This window comes from Prinia subflava, chromosome 18, assembly GCF_021018805.1.
Source record: "Prinia subflava isolate CZ2003 ecotype Zambia chromosome 18, Cam_Psub_1.2, whole genome shotgun sequence".
NCBI classification, from domain to species: domain Eukaryota; kingdom Metazoa; phylum Chordata; class Aves; order Passeriformes; family Cisticolidae; genus Prinia; species Prinia subflava.
This window is the reverse complement of record NC_086264.1, coordinates 2,390,447-2,407,308: the sequence shown is the minus strand read 5'-3', so window position 1 is coordinate 2,407,308 and position 16,862 is coordinate 2,390,447. Positions and strand designations below refer to the sequence as shown.

Here is a 16,862-nt window from a genome sequence, read left to right as displayed (position 1 = left end):
CTGCAGAGACCCTTCTGCTGTCCTGTGTCTGTTATGGGCTGGATTCTCTGCTGCTCTGGTTAAGCTTTTCAAAATACTCCTTTTTCAAATAATACTATTTATCAGGGCATCCTTCAGTGTGTGGGGGCGTGTTGGGAAATCAAGTTACTCTTGCAATTTAGTTTCATATGTTTGTGTACTTAAAAGCCAATTCCCTTGTCATCTTTGCCTGTGAGAAGCTGCAGGGATCCCAGTTGGTTTGGACTGTTATTCCTTAGGGCTGTAATTGTTTTTTTTCACATGCAGCCTGGGAGTTGCCAGGCCAGTTTCTCTGAGAACTTGGCTCGTCTGGAAGTCAGAGTCACTGTGGCAGAGAATTAAGCTTTGAACCTGGGACAATTTAACAGGAAGCCCCTGCCCCGCTCACTCCTGCCAGGCTTTTCCTGCTTGCCCATCACCCGGCATTGTGTTTGCAACTGAGCTTTGGAAGAAGTGGTTTGCAGTCCAGGATCCGATGAGCTGCGTGCGGAGTTTTCCGTTTCGCTCCGTGACGCTCCGCTGCTCCCTAGGACGGCATGTCACTAATTGCAGATTCAGCTTGTGCTCACTGAGCAGCAAAGGCTCACCTGCCCTTGGGCTTTGCCAGATCCTTCAGAAGGGCTTAGGAATTTAAGTTTCAGTGTCCACAGTCAGAGGATTAAATCCAACACTGAATTTTAGGGAGATTTTGTGTTGAGTCTCCTGAAGTCTGTGTGCTGTGACAGATCTGGTTCTGCATTTAGCTAAGAATCCAAAGATGGCTCTTGCCCTGCTCTCCCACGAAAGGATTTTTGTCATTTTTAGAATCAGTATTTTTGCTCCCATGTGTAGGAAGCTGGCGTGGTCATGTGGAATGGTGTGATTTCTCTGGGGCGGCCAGAGCTGTGCCAGAACAGCTCTGGGCATCCTGTCTGGAGAGTATTTTAGGAAGTAGCTGAAGTGCCTATTAATTAGCAGAGTTAAATACAAGGCTTGGGATAATCTGACAGGTTGTGTTCCCCAGCTCAGTATTCCATCTCCTAAAACCCCCCTCAATGAATAAAAAAGCCATCAAAACCCCCAATACTGCCAGGAAAAGCAAAAGCTTGACTCTATTTGAATTAGGATGTTCCACTGGCCCAATAGTTAATGTGTTCCATAGGCACATGGATGCAGTGTGTCTGTGTGACTTCAGTGGAGCTTTCATTTAAAAAATGCGTTTTCAGAAAAGCCTCTTGGGGGGAAATAGTTATCATTCCCACACTATCATTATGTCTGGGCTATCCAAATCCATTTAAGGAATAAAACAAAAGAGGAATTTGACATCCAGAGTTCCTAAGAGGCTTTAAGAATCTCAGAGGTACATGGACAACGTATTTTATGTCCCAAATCTTCACTGCCTATCTCAGTGCTGGGGAAATAAAGGAATGTTAAGGAGTAGAGGGGGAATGAAGGAATCCAGTAATGTGGTTATTTGGAGAAGGAAGGCTGCTGATAGTTTGGAAAGGCCAAAGGAGGAAGGGAGGTCTCCCAGGATGACTTTATCTAAATCAAGCCCCTGATCTGACTCTATTAGCAGTGGGTATTGAAAATGGGTTCTGCTCTGTGTCAGTATCGTGCTTAACGAACTACACGGGGGCAGATTTCACCCTGGGAAATCTTGTACTGGAATGAAGAGACTTGGGCCAAACAGGGGGAGAAGGGAGGCGGTGTGACTCTGAGGGGATCACAAGCCCTGTGGGCATCGGAGACTGCTGCAGGCGCTGATGTAGAGGCTGCTGCTCTGGGAGATCAGTCACAGATCAGTCACCCTGCCTGCTGGGGATGCACGCACGCTGAAAGCACACAGGGAGTGCGGCTCGTCCTTTCCATTCGCCTCCCGCTGCTGCCACCTAGCAAACCGGGACGGTGGAGGCTCTCCGGTGCCTCTGACTGCGTTTGGTGACAGCCTAAGTGCTAAAGTCTGCAAAGGCTCGGAAACTCATGGCTGTGCTTGGGGTTTGTGTGTTTTTAACAGTCTCCAAGAGACTTACGAAGCAAAGAGGAATGAATTCCTGGGCGAGCTCCAGAAGAAGGAGGACGAAATGAGGCAGATGTTTGTCATGCGAGTGAAGGAGAAGGAGGCAGAGCTGAAGGAAGCAGAGAAGGATGTGAGTATATTGTAGCTCAGAGGGCTCTCTGTGAGGGCTCGGGGCAGGGCTGTTACAGAAAATGTCCTGTTGGGCAGGAAGCTGCTCCTCAGGCCTCCTGGAGGAGCACAGGCAAGAGTACAGCCCTCAGTGCCCACGTTCCCCTGCTTTGCCCGAGCCTGATAGAGCCCGCTAGGTACAAAGCACTGAGGGATGGAATGTGGGGGTGTGGAAGTGTCCAGAGGCCTGTTAGGTTCCTATAGCAACGGGAATTCCCACTCTGTGCGCCAGTGAGTGTTAACTGCAGGGCTTTTCTCAGCGAGTCAGGCAGGCTGGGGACAGGCTGGTGGCATGCAGTGGGTGCTGGGAGGCCTCAGTGCCAGCAGCAGCACTCGGGGCATCATCACCAGTGAATCAGTGAACAGGGTGAAACATTCTCCTCTTCCCAATTCTCACTGTCCCTGTCCCGGCAGCTTCACGAAAAGTTTGACCATCTAAAGAGGACTCACCAAGAAGAGAAGAAAAAGGTGGAAGACAAAAAGAAGGAACTTGAGGAAGAGCTGAACAACTTTCAGAAGAAGAAGGCGGCAGCTCAGCTATTACAGTCACAGGCTCAGCAGGCAGGTTCTCAACAAACCAAGAAAGACAAGGACAAGAAAAAGTAAGCGGATGTCACCCACACCCTTTGTAGGGTTCGTTACAAGTTTTGGGAGGTTGTTTTTTTCTTTCTTGCTGCATGTCTGTATTTGCTTTTCCCCATTTACCAGACTGGAAACAGGCCTTTTCTCAGCCTGATCAAATAAAATATTTTTTTTCTAAAGGGTGGGCCAGGGACATGATCTTAATTTTTCTCTAGAAGAGTACCTTCAAACTTTTTGTTCAAGTCTGACTGCTGTGGGAGAGCAATTGGATGGTGGAGTTTCGATTTCTGATCTGTCCAGCATCTTCTGGAACTGCAGGATGTTCTGGACTCGGATTTATCTGCCTGAGCCAGAATTATTAAGGGAATTGATACCCATCCTTTCTTTCACTGGTAGTCCCCAGTTCCCATTCCTTAAGGTTATAGTTGTAAGTAGAAGTAAATTAGAAACCAAAACCACCATGTTATTTTTACATGGGCAGTGCTAGTGCCAAAAGTGATTACTTGGACGCTTGCTTTAAAGACAAGAAGCTTTGGTTTTGTATTTTTTTAGAAAATCAAACTACTATGGTACCGTAATTGCAGTTAAATGGCATTGTGGTTGTATCAAGTTGACATAATAAGCTAAGAAACCCTTACCTTTTAGTCAAGATCATGGCACTGTTTTTTACTATTTTATATTCGTACCCTAGGAGTGTAATCCTTTACCCTCACTGGCTTTTTCCATTCCTAGTAAGAGGGTGCTCATGCAAGTCCTTTGTGAGTCACCTGTGCTAAGGGTGCTTAGTTGGTACCTGCCATTAGGAAAGCTGGGGATGCAGCAGTCTCACTGGAAAACACTTGGTTAACCCACACACAAAATGACAGTTCCACGCTGCTTTCACTGCTCGAGGGAGGAGAGGTGTGTTAGAGTTACAGGGGTGCTGAACGCCCAGCTGTCACCCCTGGGAGAGACAAGTGCCAGCAGGGTTGTGGCTCAGACACTTGTGTCCCCAGTGCCGGCCTGGCAGCTCCAGCCTGGCCTGGGCTGTGTGGAGCAGTTGTGCTGCAGATGCACTGGGGCTTTGCAGCTTTTGTCTCGCCGCATGGCCCCGTCTCTGCCGCTGGCTCGGTGCCCGACATCGGTCGCTGCTGCCCAGGGAAGGTGGGGAGGGCCTGGGGCTGGTTCCTCGGCTGATGTGAACTGATGTAGCTCCTGTGGAGCTGTGCTGCTCGATGCTGGCTGAGGACGTGGCCGTGGGCCCCCGCCAGGACCCATGGAGCGCTGTGTGCTGCGTGCTCTGCTCGGGGAGAATCCCTTACAGACCACACTCAGTGTCAGGCTGAGCACTGGAACCAGCAAGTGTCAGCAGCTATGGCCCAGGCATGCTGAAACACCCTTCTGCAGACAGGCTGGGACACTTGTCTTCTGTCACCTGAGAACTCAGACATGGTGATGCATTCCCTAAAAAGAATACAAAGTTTTGAAGACCCTTTTCCTTATCTCTCAGAGCTGGTAGCCTAATAATTTTAAAAACTGTGCAGTCAGATTTTTTCATCTGTTAGCTGTAGGACCAGTGCAGTACAGAATGGCCTGGGAGGTTCTGTCCCTTTGGGTAGTCAGTGTGAGCTCCTATTTGGTTCCAGCATCGTGGGTAAGACAGGGCTGTTCCCAGCGACCGTGACAAACACAGGTTCTGCTTTGCTGCTGCATTTACAGAAATCCAGCCTCGAGGAACATGCCCATGTTTTAGTGTGTCCTTTGTGTCGCTCCATGCCAGGTGCTGTACCTGCTGCAGGTGTTCTCTAGTGTCAGAGTTACTAACAGAGGCTTTAAAGGGAAATGCTGATGCTCCTGCCATGTAGCTCACCTTGGTTTTCTAGAGGCTTTAAGTTTCTCCTTGCACTCTAACGTGGAGCTGCAGTTCATGTAGTTAAGGCTTCCAGCCTCTCTCTCTGCTGCCATGGCCTGTGGTGCTTCTTGTGCAGTTGGCAGAGGAAATTTGTGCCATGTCTGACCCCTGCAGCCTCACAAATCACAAAGTAATTCATGGAAATGCTTTCTTTTCTCAAGGTGGGATCAGATTTCTCCAATTTGGACAACAGAGACTTTCCACTGCGCTGTGCATGCCAGAGGGAAGGCTCAGGGTGAAATCTGCTGTTGGCCTGACTCCATGAGGGAGAGCTTGGCCTTCCTGATTTCCAGACTATTCCTCCAGAAATTCTCTAGCTTATACTCTTTTTTATCTAAAATGTTTGGGGCTCTGGCCTGACAGCAGCAGTGTTTGGGGACAGCACACCTGTGTCCCTCAGGCACTGAGGGGGTGGCTGCAGAGCAGACTCAGGCGCTTGGGCTGGACGCGGGGCTGAGCACACCGACCGAGCCCCTGCTGTGGAGCTGGTGTGGGACTGTGCCTCCATCCTGACCAGTCTGCAGAGAGCTCCTGGCAGCAGACCCAGTGGGAGCAGCAAGCAGCCTTCTGGTGCTTGCCTGCTGCTGGGTAGATAGATGGCCACATGCCTCAACATGTGCCGCTGTGTTGCTGCTCATCCGCAGCCCCCCAGGAGCCGGGACCATCTGTTTGGGTTCTGGCTCGGTTTATTTAAAGCTGCTTCTGAAAGCCAAGTGTAGAACCTTTTTTTTCAGTTTCCTTTCCACTTAAGTTTTCAGTCCAGTGTGCCTGGTCTGGCCATCAGGGGCTATGCTTGTCCAAAGCAGTCCCCCAAAGCAGCTGCAACATCCATGTCAGGGCCTGGCCTACCACCCTGTAAAAAGAGTTTGGTGGTGCCTGAAGGATCTGACTTGGCTGTGAAAGCCGAAGTGCTTGGAGACATCCTGGTGTCCAGGTGTGAGATACCTGAGTTACCTTCTGCGAGGATGCCCATGGGAAGTAACCCAAGGGCGGCCACCTGCACCCATGTCCCAGCTGGGAACAAATGGACCCTAAAGCCACCGAGCGCTGCGGTGACAGGCTGTAACCTGGACTGGCTCATGGGGTTGGTTGGTCACTGGTTCTGTCCCCCCAGTTTTTCTTTTTACTTTTGCTTGTCATAGGCTGGAGTAGAGCCCCGCCTTGAGGTTGAATTCCTTTGTAATTCCATAATCCATCTGCATGCCCACCCACCGGAGCGGGTTGCTGGTGTTGGCTCTCCTGGCTTTCTTGAGTTTTTTTGCATTTTGAGTTCAATTAGTGCTAACTTTTTTGTATTTTGTTCTGTTTTTTTAACTTGCAGTGCAAGCTTCACATAAAGCCTGTCGAGCCAAGGATGTTCCTGCATTCACCTGCTTTTGCAGTAATGTGTCTCTGCCATCTGTTTTCTTTTTATATGTTTTTTCCATTTTTTAACATGAATAACTATTAACTCATCTAATAACATAGTGGGAACAAGAAGGAAGAGGGATTGGGTGCAGGACTGTATGTGAGTGGAAGTTCAGGGGTGGGTGGAGGGACGAGGTACTGATGATACCATGTATTTTTCTCACCAAAATCATCAGCAGTAAATTATTTTTGGCCCCCAGCCTGAACCAAGAGTCAGAGTTGGATGTCAGCAGCTCAGGTATAGACTGGCTCAGGTGTCTCAGTGCTGCTGGCTGCAGGAGCCCTGTGCTGTGGGAGCCCCTGGATTCACCAGCCCCAGGGAATGAGTGTTGCAGGAATGTCCCAGCCAGCCCAGCCCATGGCACGGCTAAAGCTGGAGTTGAGCCTGACCCACGCTCCTTCAGGAGCTGATGTTGCAGCAGCCCCAGTCCCTGCCGGGGAGAGGGAGGGGGGTGTGTGTAGATAACCAAGTGTAACTGACCTTGCATGCCGTGACATTTGCATGATAATTCGTATTAGTTCTGTTCTGTGCTGTCTGCCCTGGCCGTGGCTGGGTTTGCTGGCCCCTGCTGGCCTGGTTTTCCAGCCTCCCTTCAGCTCAGCGGAGCAGCTGCGGCTGAGCGCTGCGGCTGCCTCGGGGAGGGAGCGTTCCCAGCACTGCTCTCCCTGCTCTCCTTGCCTCAAACCTTTGGAACCTCCCTTAAAATCCGACCTGGTTTCCAACGGGTGGGATCTTAGCGAGGCTTAGCAGCCCTTATGGAATCAAATGCCTGGGCAGGGGGAAGATAGAGCCTTCAGCATCCTCTTGGAGCTTCCAGGAGCATTCCTGCACAAACTTAAATACAGACCACTTGCAAGGCTGTGGGATCCAGAATTCCAGGTCAAGGGAGAGAAGGTGTCTGGACACAGGTTTGCTGCACTGCCTCCCCAAGCCCTCCTGCAGCAGGAATAATGTCCCGTTCAGGTGTCCCTAGAACACGCCAGGGAGATGCAGGATAAGCCAGGCCCTGCTCTCTGGGCAACACACGGTGGAAGTGGGTCTGTTTAAAGTGTTTTTTCCACACTGTTGCTTTTGGACAGAGTATTTCCCTTCCTTCCCAAGGAGCGGTGTGCTGTGCTTACCTGTGACTCCGGGATTGCTTCCCCTGCCAGTGCAGTCTCCTGTTGCCTTCTTTAAAGCCCTCTTACACACAGCTCTTCCTGCCTGAGTCTCCCACTACAGCTGTTTGCCTGCTTCTGGATGGAATTTCTCTGGGGGAAAAAAGAAAATGCAGAATTCTCACTTTTTTAAAATCACTTTTTCCTCAAGTGTTGGATTGGGAAGTGCTTGGAGGTTAGCTTATGGGTTGTCTTGCTTTTTAACCCTCACTGCTTAAACATGGCTTTGGGAAGAGGATATCTATGCACCATGTCATGGACTGACAGCAAAAACGGATAAATAAGCTGAAAATAAAACAGTTGACCTTTTTATCCTTTTTTTTTTCTTTTAATATTTTTTTGGTTGTTGTTGTTTGGGTTTGGTTTTTTTTCCCTCCTGGACTTGCCAACTATGTACTTTTCGTCAGGTTAAATAGGTTTGTTGCAGGGTTGTTTGGAAAAATGAAATTCTGGTTCTTGTGGCTTCTGGCAAACCCAGCTTTAAAATCTTGAGTTATGAAGGAAGAATTTTGAGTTGTTTGCATGAGTTTTTTACAGTCACATCACATGCCCATCACCAAATGCTAGTGGCAATATGCTTTGCTTCAGCTGCCTCTGTGCATGTCCTCTTTTTAATTACCAGTATTTTGTGCCAAGTAGAAAACTTAATTTTAACATTTATTTCTCCTGCTTCATTTAACAGCCCTTCAGGGGATGTTTAGCAGGGAAAATCAGCTGAGTTGAGCTTTTCCTTTTTGACAGAAAGCTGTGGCCAAGTGCATTAGTGTCTTTTTGGTTGAGTTTTTCTCCAGCAGAAAACAGGCTGTGTTGGAGAAACGGGGACTAAACCACAAGCTTGAAGATGTCAAAGGTACTGTTTTGGCTTTTTGCCAGAGGAGATGGTAATTACTTTTTTTTCCCATCTTGAACCCCTGGGCCATGTTTAGCTTGTTCCTGCTGCACTTGTTGCTTTTCTTTTCCCGTGCCTTTTTCCACAGTAGCCCCTGCTGTGCATGGAGTGAATGATACACTCAGGTGTGGCTGGATGTGCTTTACCTTTGCATGTAAGTACAGCAGGAGGAGACTGACCCTTCCTGCCTCGCTCCTGACAGGAGCTGTGCTGTGCTTTTCTGGGAGAGTCTCCAAGTTTTAACTTACTTGCAAGTGGGGTGGTTAAAACTCCTCTAAAACTGCATGTTCCTGACAAGGTGGATTTCAGTCCTTGGCCTAATACAAAGGAGCAGGAAAGCACACTGACACATGCCTTTTCTGGGATGATGATGTTCCCAGGGCGTGAAGCAAACCCCCAGAATGGAAAAGCAAAGACAATCCAGGTGTCTGTGAGGGGCTGTGGCTGCTCTGTAGAGACGGGACAGAGTGGGTCTGGCAGGCAGTGGGAAGGCAGGAGATGGATAAGGGTTTGCTCCCCCAGAACCTTCCAGGGATCACACAGTTCCTTTCAGGGAGGGCAGTGAGTAGGAAGGTGCCCTTGGAGCTCGTGGTTGTGAAATGCATCATCCTGGAATGCATCTCCTGTGGTGCTCCAGGAGTGGGGAAAGCAGGCACTGGCACCCACCCCGGGCTCCTCTCCAGCTGGAGAGCTGCCACTCCTGTCACCCCCTCCATGTGCTTCTGACAGCTTGAAATCCCATCAGGGAGATCCGTGTCTCCCTGGAAGTACATCCATGTTGAACAGGACCGATGTTTCTGCAGGCAGCTCTCATTCTGCTTCTCCCAAACCGTCCGAGTGCAGATGGAAATGTCTTTTTGTGTGTGCCCTCATCAGATCTGTCCGTTTGACTCCAGTCCCCTCCCGTGTCCCTTCTCTGAGGGCCCGGGCTGCATGTGCAGGGTGTGATATCTGTGGTGCTCTCGCCAGCGCGTGCCAGCACGGAGCTCTACAAATATGAAGGGTTTTTTTAATTAACGGGAAACCAAGCTGTGAACAGCGGTAGAAATCTTGTATTTTTAATATCCTGATTGCCTTAAACCATAGATGTAGGACTTTATTACCTTGCTATTGGAAAATAACCCATGTTTGTAACTAAACAATTGTGTAACCTACATACAGTGTTAATGCAAATGATATGTATGCATCTGTTAGATATTGTCACTTTATTTGATGTTAAAATATTTCAGTTTTTGAATTACAGATGGAATAATAACCTTGTAGCATAAGCTCAGTTATTTCTTGTATATGCTTCAGGTTACACATCCAAATAGTGCCAACACTTGAAGTGGGGAGAGGAAATATATTTTTACCCAAAGCTTTGGTCTTTGCGTGGCCTTTGTGATGTTTGCTGTTGCTGTTCTGTGGCGGGGCGACAGGAGGGTCACCTGTCAGCCTCTGCCTTGCCAGCAGGTTGTTCTGTGCCTTTGCGGTGCCTCTGTAGGTTCGTGCTGGTGTTTGTCACTCGCTTCTTGTGGAGGTCATGAGCTTGTTCCCCACCTCCGCTGGTATGCCGGGGAGCTCAGGCCGGAGTCGGTGTGTGTGGCACCTGCCCAGTGCATTCCTTCCCCCATGACTTATATTAAAATGTTGTTCCTCCTTTGTTCCCCCTGCCCTCCACCATTCACTTTTTCATTTCAATTCTGAACCTCTGTTTCTTTTCTCTTCTGTTTTTTTCTCTTTTTCTGTAGCTTCTTCTTTATGTAACCGTCACCTTGCCAAAGCCCCCACACCCCCTCTCCCAGTGGACCGTAGGGCACTGGAAGAGCCGCGGATCCAGGCACCCCTGCCAGGAGAAGAGCCATCTCATTCCTCCATCACGTCTGCCCTCCTCTCCTTCCCCCTTTGTTCCCACCTGTCTGAGGGTGTGCTGTGCTGTGTGTCTGTGCGGGATCTGCCCGCTCCCGGCGCGCCTCCGACAGCGTCCAGGCTTCCAGCACTGCCAGAGGGAGCGGCTGCCGGAGGAGCTCGGCCACACTGTGACTCATTGCTCTGGGTTAGTTGGACTTTTTTGCCTCCCTCCCCATTTTCTTTTGCCTTAACATGCACACACTGCTGGTGACACATAGAGTGACAGACTGGGGGTGAGTGTGTGTAGCTGGAGGATTTAATTTCTGCCTCAAGCCTGGCTGCTTTGGACACCACAGCTTCAACTCAAGGGCATCCTGTGCTCCTCTGGCATGGCTGGAAATCTCTCCATAGACCTGGTGATGTTCTCAGTGTGTCACTGTGTGAAGATGGCATCCTGTGGCACTGATGGAGCCTGTCCTGGACAGTCAAGGCTTTATTTTCTGGCTGTGTCTCGCTATGGGCAGAGCAGGATTCTGGTTTTCTACAGCTGAGCTGCACTGGCCTGTACTTAAATCGAGGACTTCATTTTGTTTTCATGAAGCCTAATTAGTGATTATTTTTTTAACAGTCCTGAATGTAGGCAAGTTGTTAAAATTTCTACCTTGTTTACTTTGGAAGTGAACTCAATTGAAAAGCTTGACAAGTGCCAAAGAATTGCTTGAAGGTAAAAACAAAACCTGTAAATGTGTGTAGTGACCTCCAGCTGGTTTGGGATGGATGGAAGGAGGCAGCCTGAGCCTCTTGGGACGTTGTTTTGTGTAGAGTGATGCACTTTTATTTTTAACCGAATACTAGTGATTTATTCTTTGCATCTGTGAACCTTAATCAAGGAATTCCCTTTCTTTAGCCTGCCAAGGTATAGATACCCTGAGTTGGTCTAGGTTTGGCCTCTGGCAATCAGTGTGTGACATGGCAGCTCTGAGGGGTCTGCTGAAATCTGCTGGCGTTTTTTTCAGAAGCAAAGTGTTTTGCAGCACACTTCAGTGATAAGGGTCAGCTCCATACAGCCAGATGGAAGGAAAACTGCTTGTCTTGGAAACATTTGCAACCAAAGAAGCAACTTTATAGATACACTCAAAGGTTATTGAGTGTTGGCCTCATGTGTGCTGTACCCACTTGCCTGGTATGTAGCTGGACTTGCTGGCTGTTGCCCAGCCTGAAGGGCTGTGAATATTTGCACAAGTGTAGCTTGGGACAGCATTTGCAGTGATACCAAAACCAGAGCTTGCCCCACTCTCGAGGCTGCAGGGGCCTCAGGTGGCACCCAGTGCCTCCCACCAGATGGCCAGGTCTGAAACCTGTTCAGCTCAGCCTCCCGAGCACAAAGCAGGGTTGAGGCCATTGCTGCATTAAACCTTGGCTGAGTCCATCCCTCTCTTGCTCTGCAGAACTCTGTGGGTGTTTGTCTTAGCTGGGAACCACCACTTGCAGGATGGGATCCCTGCGTGCCCTGGGCCACCCATCCCTACCAAAAAGCCATGGCTTGAGCCACACATTTTCAGAAAAGGAAAATGGGTAACCATGCAGCCTGAAAATGAGGACTAACCATGCAGCCAAGGGCTGCTGGGGCTCAGGGAACGCTGGTGCTGGAGCCCCCCTGTGCCTCATGCAGGCGAGTGTCCCCCTGGCCCAGGGTTCTCTGCACACAAAGGTGGTCACTGTTGACTGAGAACATTCCTGGCCCAATAAATACCCAGTTTAGTCTGTCTTTTCTTCCAGTGGTGGCACCTGTACCAGTCTGCAGTGTCAGTGACCGCTCCAGGGCCTTGGCTGGGGGCTGTGCAGCCATGGTAGCCTGCAGCTTGCCCAGGTACCCCGCTGGCTACCTGCCCAGCAACCACCCCAGCCACTGGACAGCTCCTGCAGGCTTCTGTGAGACCCTGTGGTCAGGGAGGGAATCCCCTCCTTATGTTCCCCTCAGTCCCTGCACCTTTTTGATGTTACTTCTAAACTCCAAATGGAATTATTTTAAAAGCTTAATATGAAGAGAAGCAGATGGGCACAACCCAAATGCCAGTACTCACACGGACTGCCTTTATTTTGCAGCTCTGTAGAGTTTTGCTGTGCTGGTGCCTTGAGTCCTGCTTGCAGCTCTGGATTTCGTATCTGCAGAAGGACATAGCGGAGTTAGAGAAGGGCACTAATGGTAAATGGGACGGAGCAGCAGCGTGCCAGGTGAGGTGGCTCTGTTTGGAGAGGGAAAGGCAGAGGTGAGGGAGGATCCAGCCCTGCTGCGAACAGGAGGTGGCAGCACATGGCCTCTAGAGGTCCCCTGCAGCCCAGATTCATTTGTGACTCGGAAAGCTCCAAGGCGGTGCGTGCCGAAGTGCCGGTCACAGATCCTCACAACTGGGCTCAGCGGGCACTTAGCTCGAAGGAAATGGGCTCAACACACGGAGTGGCTTCTTACAGAGCAGGTACTAGACTTCAGGTTTGTTGCCCCGGGTTGTTGAGGTGGACGGTGTCAACAAAAGGTTTTGGGGTTGGTTTGGGTTTGTTTTTTGGTTTTTTGGGGGTTTTTTTGAAGGTAAATTCAGGGATAACAGGTCCATATGGAAAACAGTCACGATCCGTTGGTGGTGGATAAGGAGCCGGGAGAAGGGAGCAGAAGGCAGGGACACTGCCAGCCGTGTCTGTGGAACGAGCTGGGGGCTTTCCCACACCGCAGGGCTGGGAGAAGGGGGGGCCTTCAGCTGCTTCCTGCATGGCTGCAGCTCTTGGGGAAGAGGTGTCAGTGTGGGGAGGGGGCAGCTCAGGGAGGTTATTTGTCACCAGATGTCCCCCAGCAGAGCTGGGAAAGCCACTTCATCCACTCCCAGTTGAAAAGTTGTGCTTTGGGGTTAACCCTTGTGTGGCTGCTGCAGAGGATCCATGCTCTCATGTCAGGAGAAAAAATACTTCAGAGGCTTAGGGAAGCTGGGTGCTGCAGGGAGCAGCAGAGTGTGTGAGGGTGAGTGGGGATTGCAGCTGAAGGCTTGAAAACAAGCAGCAGTGCTCTGCAGGATGTGGCTGCTGTGCCCTGGTGAGTTCCCTGGGCTCGGGGCACTGAGCAAACGCTTGGGTTTGTGACTGCAGTGGTTTTAGCCCAGTGCTCCTGAGGGGGATGCTGGGCTTCTGGCCTGCACTGCTCTGGGCCCCACTGGAGGTGGGGACCTTGTTGGCACCTTGGGCAGGTGGTGATGCAAAGCACTTGGGTGCTGTGAAGTTTGTGGGAAGGTCACACAAATGTGAGGAGTCAAGGACATCAATGTTTTCCTGTGGGAAACAAGGAGCCCTGGCAGCGCTCCAGTACGGCCCTGTGTTCCAGCAGTGGGAGCAGCACAGAAGGCAGCCTGCAGCTGAAGGTGATGGGGGCCATGCAGGGTGGGGCTGGATGGGGCAGCTGCTGCACTTGCTCCAGGGAAGAGCAAAAACAATGGGATGCTGCCAGGTGCCTCAGCCAGAGAGGTGCCCACAAGCGTCCAGGGTGTGTGCTAGGACAGCTGGGTACAGACACTGCAGAGGTGGCACATCCGGAGCAGGGACAGGCTTTGTGCCTGAGCCTTGTTGTGTTGGAGCTGCCTGGCACAAGGGAGTTGGGCTGGGTTTGTGCACAGCACCAAGGAAATGTGTCTGTCTCTTTCTGCAGCCCACCAAGGCTGAGAAATGCCTGTGTTTGGGACTGGGGAGCAGGAAAGCTCCCTTGGCAGCCAAGGAGAACGGAGTCCTTCCTCTACTGATGTTTGCTTCCCAGGGCTCGCCAAGCACTGTGGCTTGGCTGGCTCCAGGCAGCACAAGGAGGCCAGGAAGGAATCTGAGCAGTTTTGGGAGAGCCACAGTGATGCTGTTAATTGGGTGCATTTTGGAAGACAGAGCTCTTCCCCCAAGGCTGGCAGGAGCCAGGGTTGTGCCCAGTGTGGGGCAGTGCATGACCTGCTCCCGTCATGTGGCTTTGGGGAGTGGGAAGCAGTGAGAGGACAGTTACCTTCCCAGAGCAATGCACAGCCATGGCTGCAGCACACCTGGGACAGCAAACTGCCCCAGTGGCACCTGAATCTCTCCTGAGGCCCAGCTCCCCTCCTTGCTGTTCCAGCAGCTGGCACAGCTGTGTTCGTGTCCTCGTGCCAACTCCTCTCCTTGTGTGCATCTGTGAGCGCCTGTGCTGGTGCTGCGAGCAGGGAAGCAGACAGCCTGGGGGGAGAGCACGGGGAAGGGAGAAGCCAGCGTAATTTAACTGGCAAAGATGTGCAACACGCCATGGGCTGGAAGCGGTGAGCCCGAGACCTGGGGATATCCTACAGCGACAGAGTGCTGTGCTTGGGGATGTGCTAGTGAGTGACACCGTGAGCCTGCTCAGCAGCCTGGCTTTGGAAAACTGAGCCCTGGGATGAGACGGTCAGGGACTGAAAATACTGTAAAGATGGCAGGAAGGGCTGGAAGGGAAGGAAGACACACACCCTGCTGAGAAATGTGGTCTTGAGGGGGACATTTGAGCCATGGCAGGAAGAAGCCGGAACCCAAGAGAAGGCTGTCGTGGTGGACTGCACAGTAAGATGGCACCCTGGAGGGCAGGGAGCAGTGTCCCAGCCAGGCACTCAGCCTGGAAGGGCTGCAGCCTGCAGTGAGGAGCACCGGAGCCAGGGCTGAAGCTGGAACTGCTGGAGAGGCAGTGAGGTCATGCTGGGTGAAGCCCCTGGCTGCCCAGCGCCTCTCATGTCGCCTTTCCAGGGGTCTGGAACGGAGCAGCTCCCTGGCAGCCTCTGGGTAAAGCCAAGCCAGATCTCGGCTGAAAAGCACAACACCAAGACTGGGAATCCAGGACAACTTTCTTTATTGCTACCAGAAGGCTTTCATCAGTACAATGGCTCTGGATACGATACCTTCCTCAGGGCTGTGGAGAGAGCTTACAGTTGGGACAGGGTGTTCTGAGAACAGGGTGTCACATGGAGAAGACGCGTTACAGGTCTGACTCTTGGTTAGAAGTTACATGAACACAAAACTCGAGGGTCAGGGTGTTTGTTTTGGTTCTGTGGCTGATGACGACACGCGTTCCAAACCTCATGCGTCCGCAGCCGCCCTGGCACCTCACCCAGCAGTGCTGGGAAACATGCAGGGAGAAGCGGGCTCTGCACAATTAAAGGGTTACATTTGATGGAGAGAACCAAGCCTTGGTGAGAATCCACATGGAGTGCAACACAGCAAGAAAAAAACTGTTTCAGTTCTAGTGATACAAAACCCAGTAACTGCTTTGTGTGTTGGGAAAGGCAAACTGGTGTAACCAGGAGAAGTCTCTGTGCAAAGCACAGAGCAGCACCTTCACACTCCTGTGGAAATTACTGAAGTGTGGAGCAGCTTGCAAGCATATGTTTGGGGTTTTTTCCAGCCTAATCTTTTGTTTTAATCCAGTTTTTCAATATTATCACATTTAAACACCCAACTATTAACAAAAGAGGTTTTGTGTTTAGAAGGGCGAAAGAAAGCTGTGGTGGAGGTGGGGCAGGACAGAACGTCATGCACGAGACTGGCTGAAGAACTAAAAGAGGAGCAGGCAGAAAGGGAGCAAGGAGCAGATGGGAATGGGATCAGAGAGGCATTAGTTGGCTGGGAAACCTGGAACAGCTCCGCAGGGCTCATGTGAGCTCTGGGATGTGAAGAATGGGTTACAACACACAGGAGCAGAAAAACAGTGGAACCGACAACACTAGAAAGGAACAGGGGTTTGCTACTTTTTTTGTTTGGTTTTTGGGTCTTTTTTAAGATTTTTATACTTTTTTGTGTTTTTAAGTGCTTAAATAGTGGAACTATAATTAGCCGCACAAGAAATAAAATTCAAACAAGGGTTGGGATTTCTTTTTCCTGGTTTTCTCTTGGCTCCCTTCAGTTCAGCCTGACAAGGTACGGCCCCTTCTCGCCCCGCTAAGGACACGGGCTGCCAGGTCCCACGGTGGCACTCGCAGCTACATGACAGACACCGGCTGCAGAGGCGGGCAAGGGGACACGCTGCCCTCCTGCCGCGAGACGTCAGCCCCGCAAACAGAGCCCATGTTCTCCAGGGCCACCGCCTCCGGAGCCAGGTCTTCATTGTAGAGGCGCTTGATGCCATCGTAGAAGTCGTCCACTTCCATCTCTTCCACCTTGCGCTTGGCGGAGCCTGGCTTGCAGCCGCCGGCGGGGGCGGGCAGGCGCGGGTAGAGCGCGGCTGTAGCTGTGACGGGCGCTTCTGGCCGGCCGTTGTCCTTGGAGAGACCCGGCCCTGGGACAGAGGAGGGCTGGCGGTGGAACGCTCCTCTGTTACAGGTCACCAGGGTCTGCTGGAGGGGACTGTAGACATATACAGAGTTGGGCAGCAGAGAAGGCTGCAGAGTGGAAAGGTGATGTGCCACGAGCTCCCGGCAGTGGATCAGCTGCGAGCTGTCCATCTGGAGGGGGAAGAGAAACAAAGGTACCGCTGTTTTGGGATCACTGGCAGGATGAGGAGAGGGCACGGGCTCCCAACGCCCCAGCCACCTGTGTGCCTCACTTGCCAACAACATGCTGCAAGCAGGACCCCTACCACTTCCTAAGATACACCCCCTGCTCCTTCCTGCACCTCATGGGAATCGTGGGGAGAAGGAGACAGAACTTGGAGCTATGAAAGGATTTCACTGCCTGTTTTCAGCAGCTGGAGTGTGTTTCCAGAGTATCTGCAAGGTTCCCTGTGTGCTGTGAATGAATGGAACAGCCACTACCCAGTCAAATTCTTCCCCAGTGTTTTCTCCCTGGTGCAGTAAGGGCCTGTGCACATCAGGGCACATGGTTCCTCGCTCTGTCACCCAGTGGAGGTGGTCAGGACTGAGACCTGGTGACACTGTGTCCCTACAGCTGTCCCTCCAGGCTGGGGC

General features: G+C 51.3%; 2 protein-coding genes across 6 annotated transcripts in view; one reads left to right on the top strand and one right to left on the bottom strand.

The window, feature by feature from the left end:
• The window catches only part of SEPTIN11 (septin 11), a 215,859-nt gene extending 200,713 nt beyond the window's left edge, over positions 1 to 15,146 (top strand). Inside the window, exons 8-11 of one of the 5 annotated variants that reach the window (XR_010082662.1) lie at positions 2,015 to 2,147; positions 2,600 to 2,787; positions 9,843 to 12,419; positions 13,631 to 15,146. Coding sequence is in view for 4 of the 5 variants with exons in the window: in XM_063415491.1 (XP_063271561.1) it covers positions 2,015 to 2,147; positions 2,600 to 2,787; positions 4,466 to 4,499 (355 nt within the window). In the remaining variant the exon portion in view is untranslated. Of the gene's footprint in view, positions 1 to 2,014; positions 2,148 to 2,599; positions 2,788 to 4,465; positions 5,959 to 5,979; positions 9,470 to 9,842 lie in introns of those variants that run through there. The other 4 variants (XM_063415493.1, XM_063415492.1, XM_063415491.1 and 1 more) reach the window with 4 other exon arrangements.
• Positions 14,796 to 16,862, bottom strand: part of CCNI (cyclin I) — a 23,474-nt gene continuing 21,407 nt past the window's right edge. Inside the window, exon 7 of the mRNA XM_063415496.1 lies at positions 14,796 to 16,400. Within this exon, the coding sequence (XP_063271566.1) occupies positions 15,939 to 16,400 (462 nt within the window). The 3' untranslated portion in view covers positions 14,796 to 15,938. The remainder of the gene's footprint in view (positions 16,401 to 16,862) is intronic.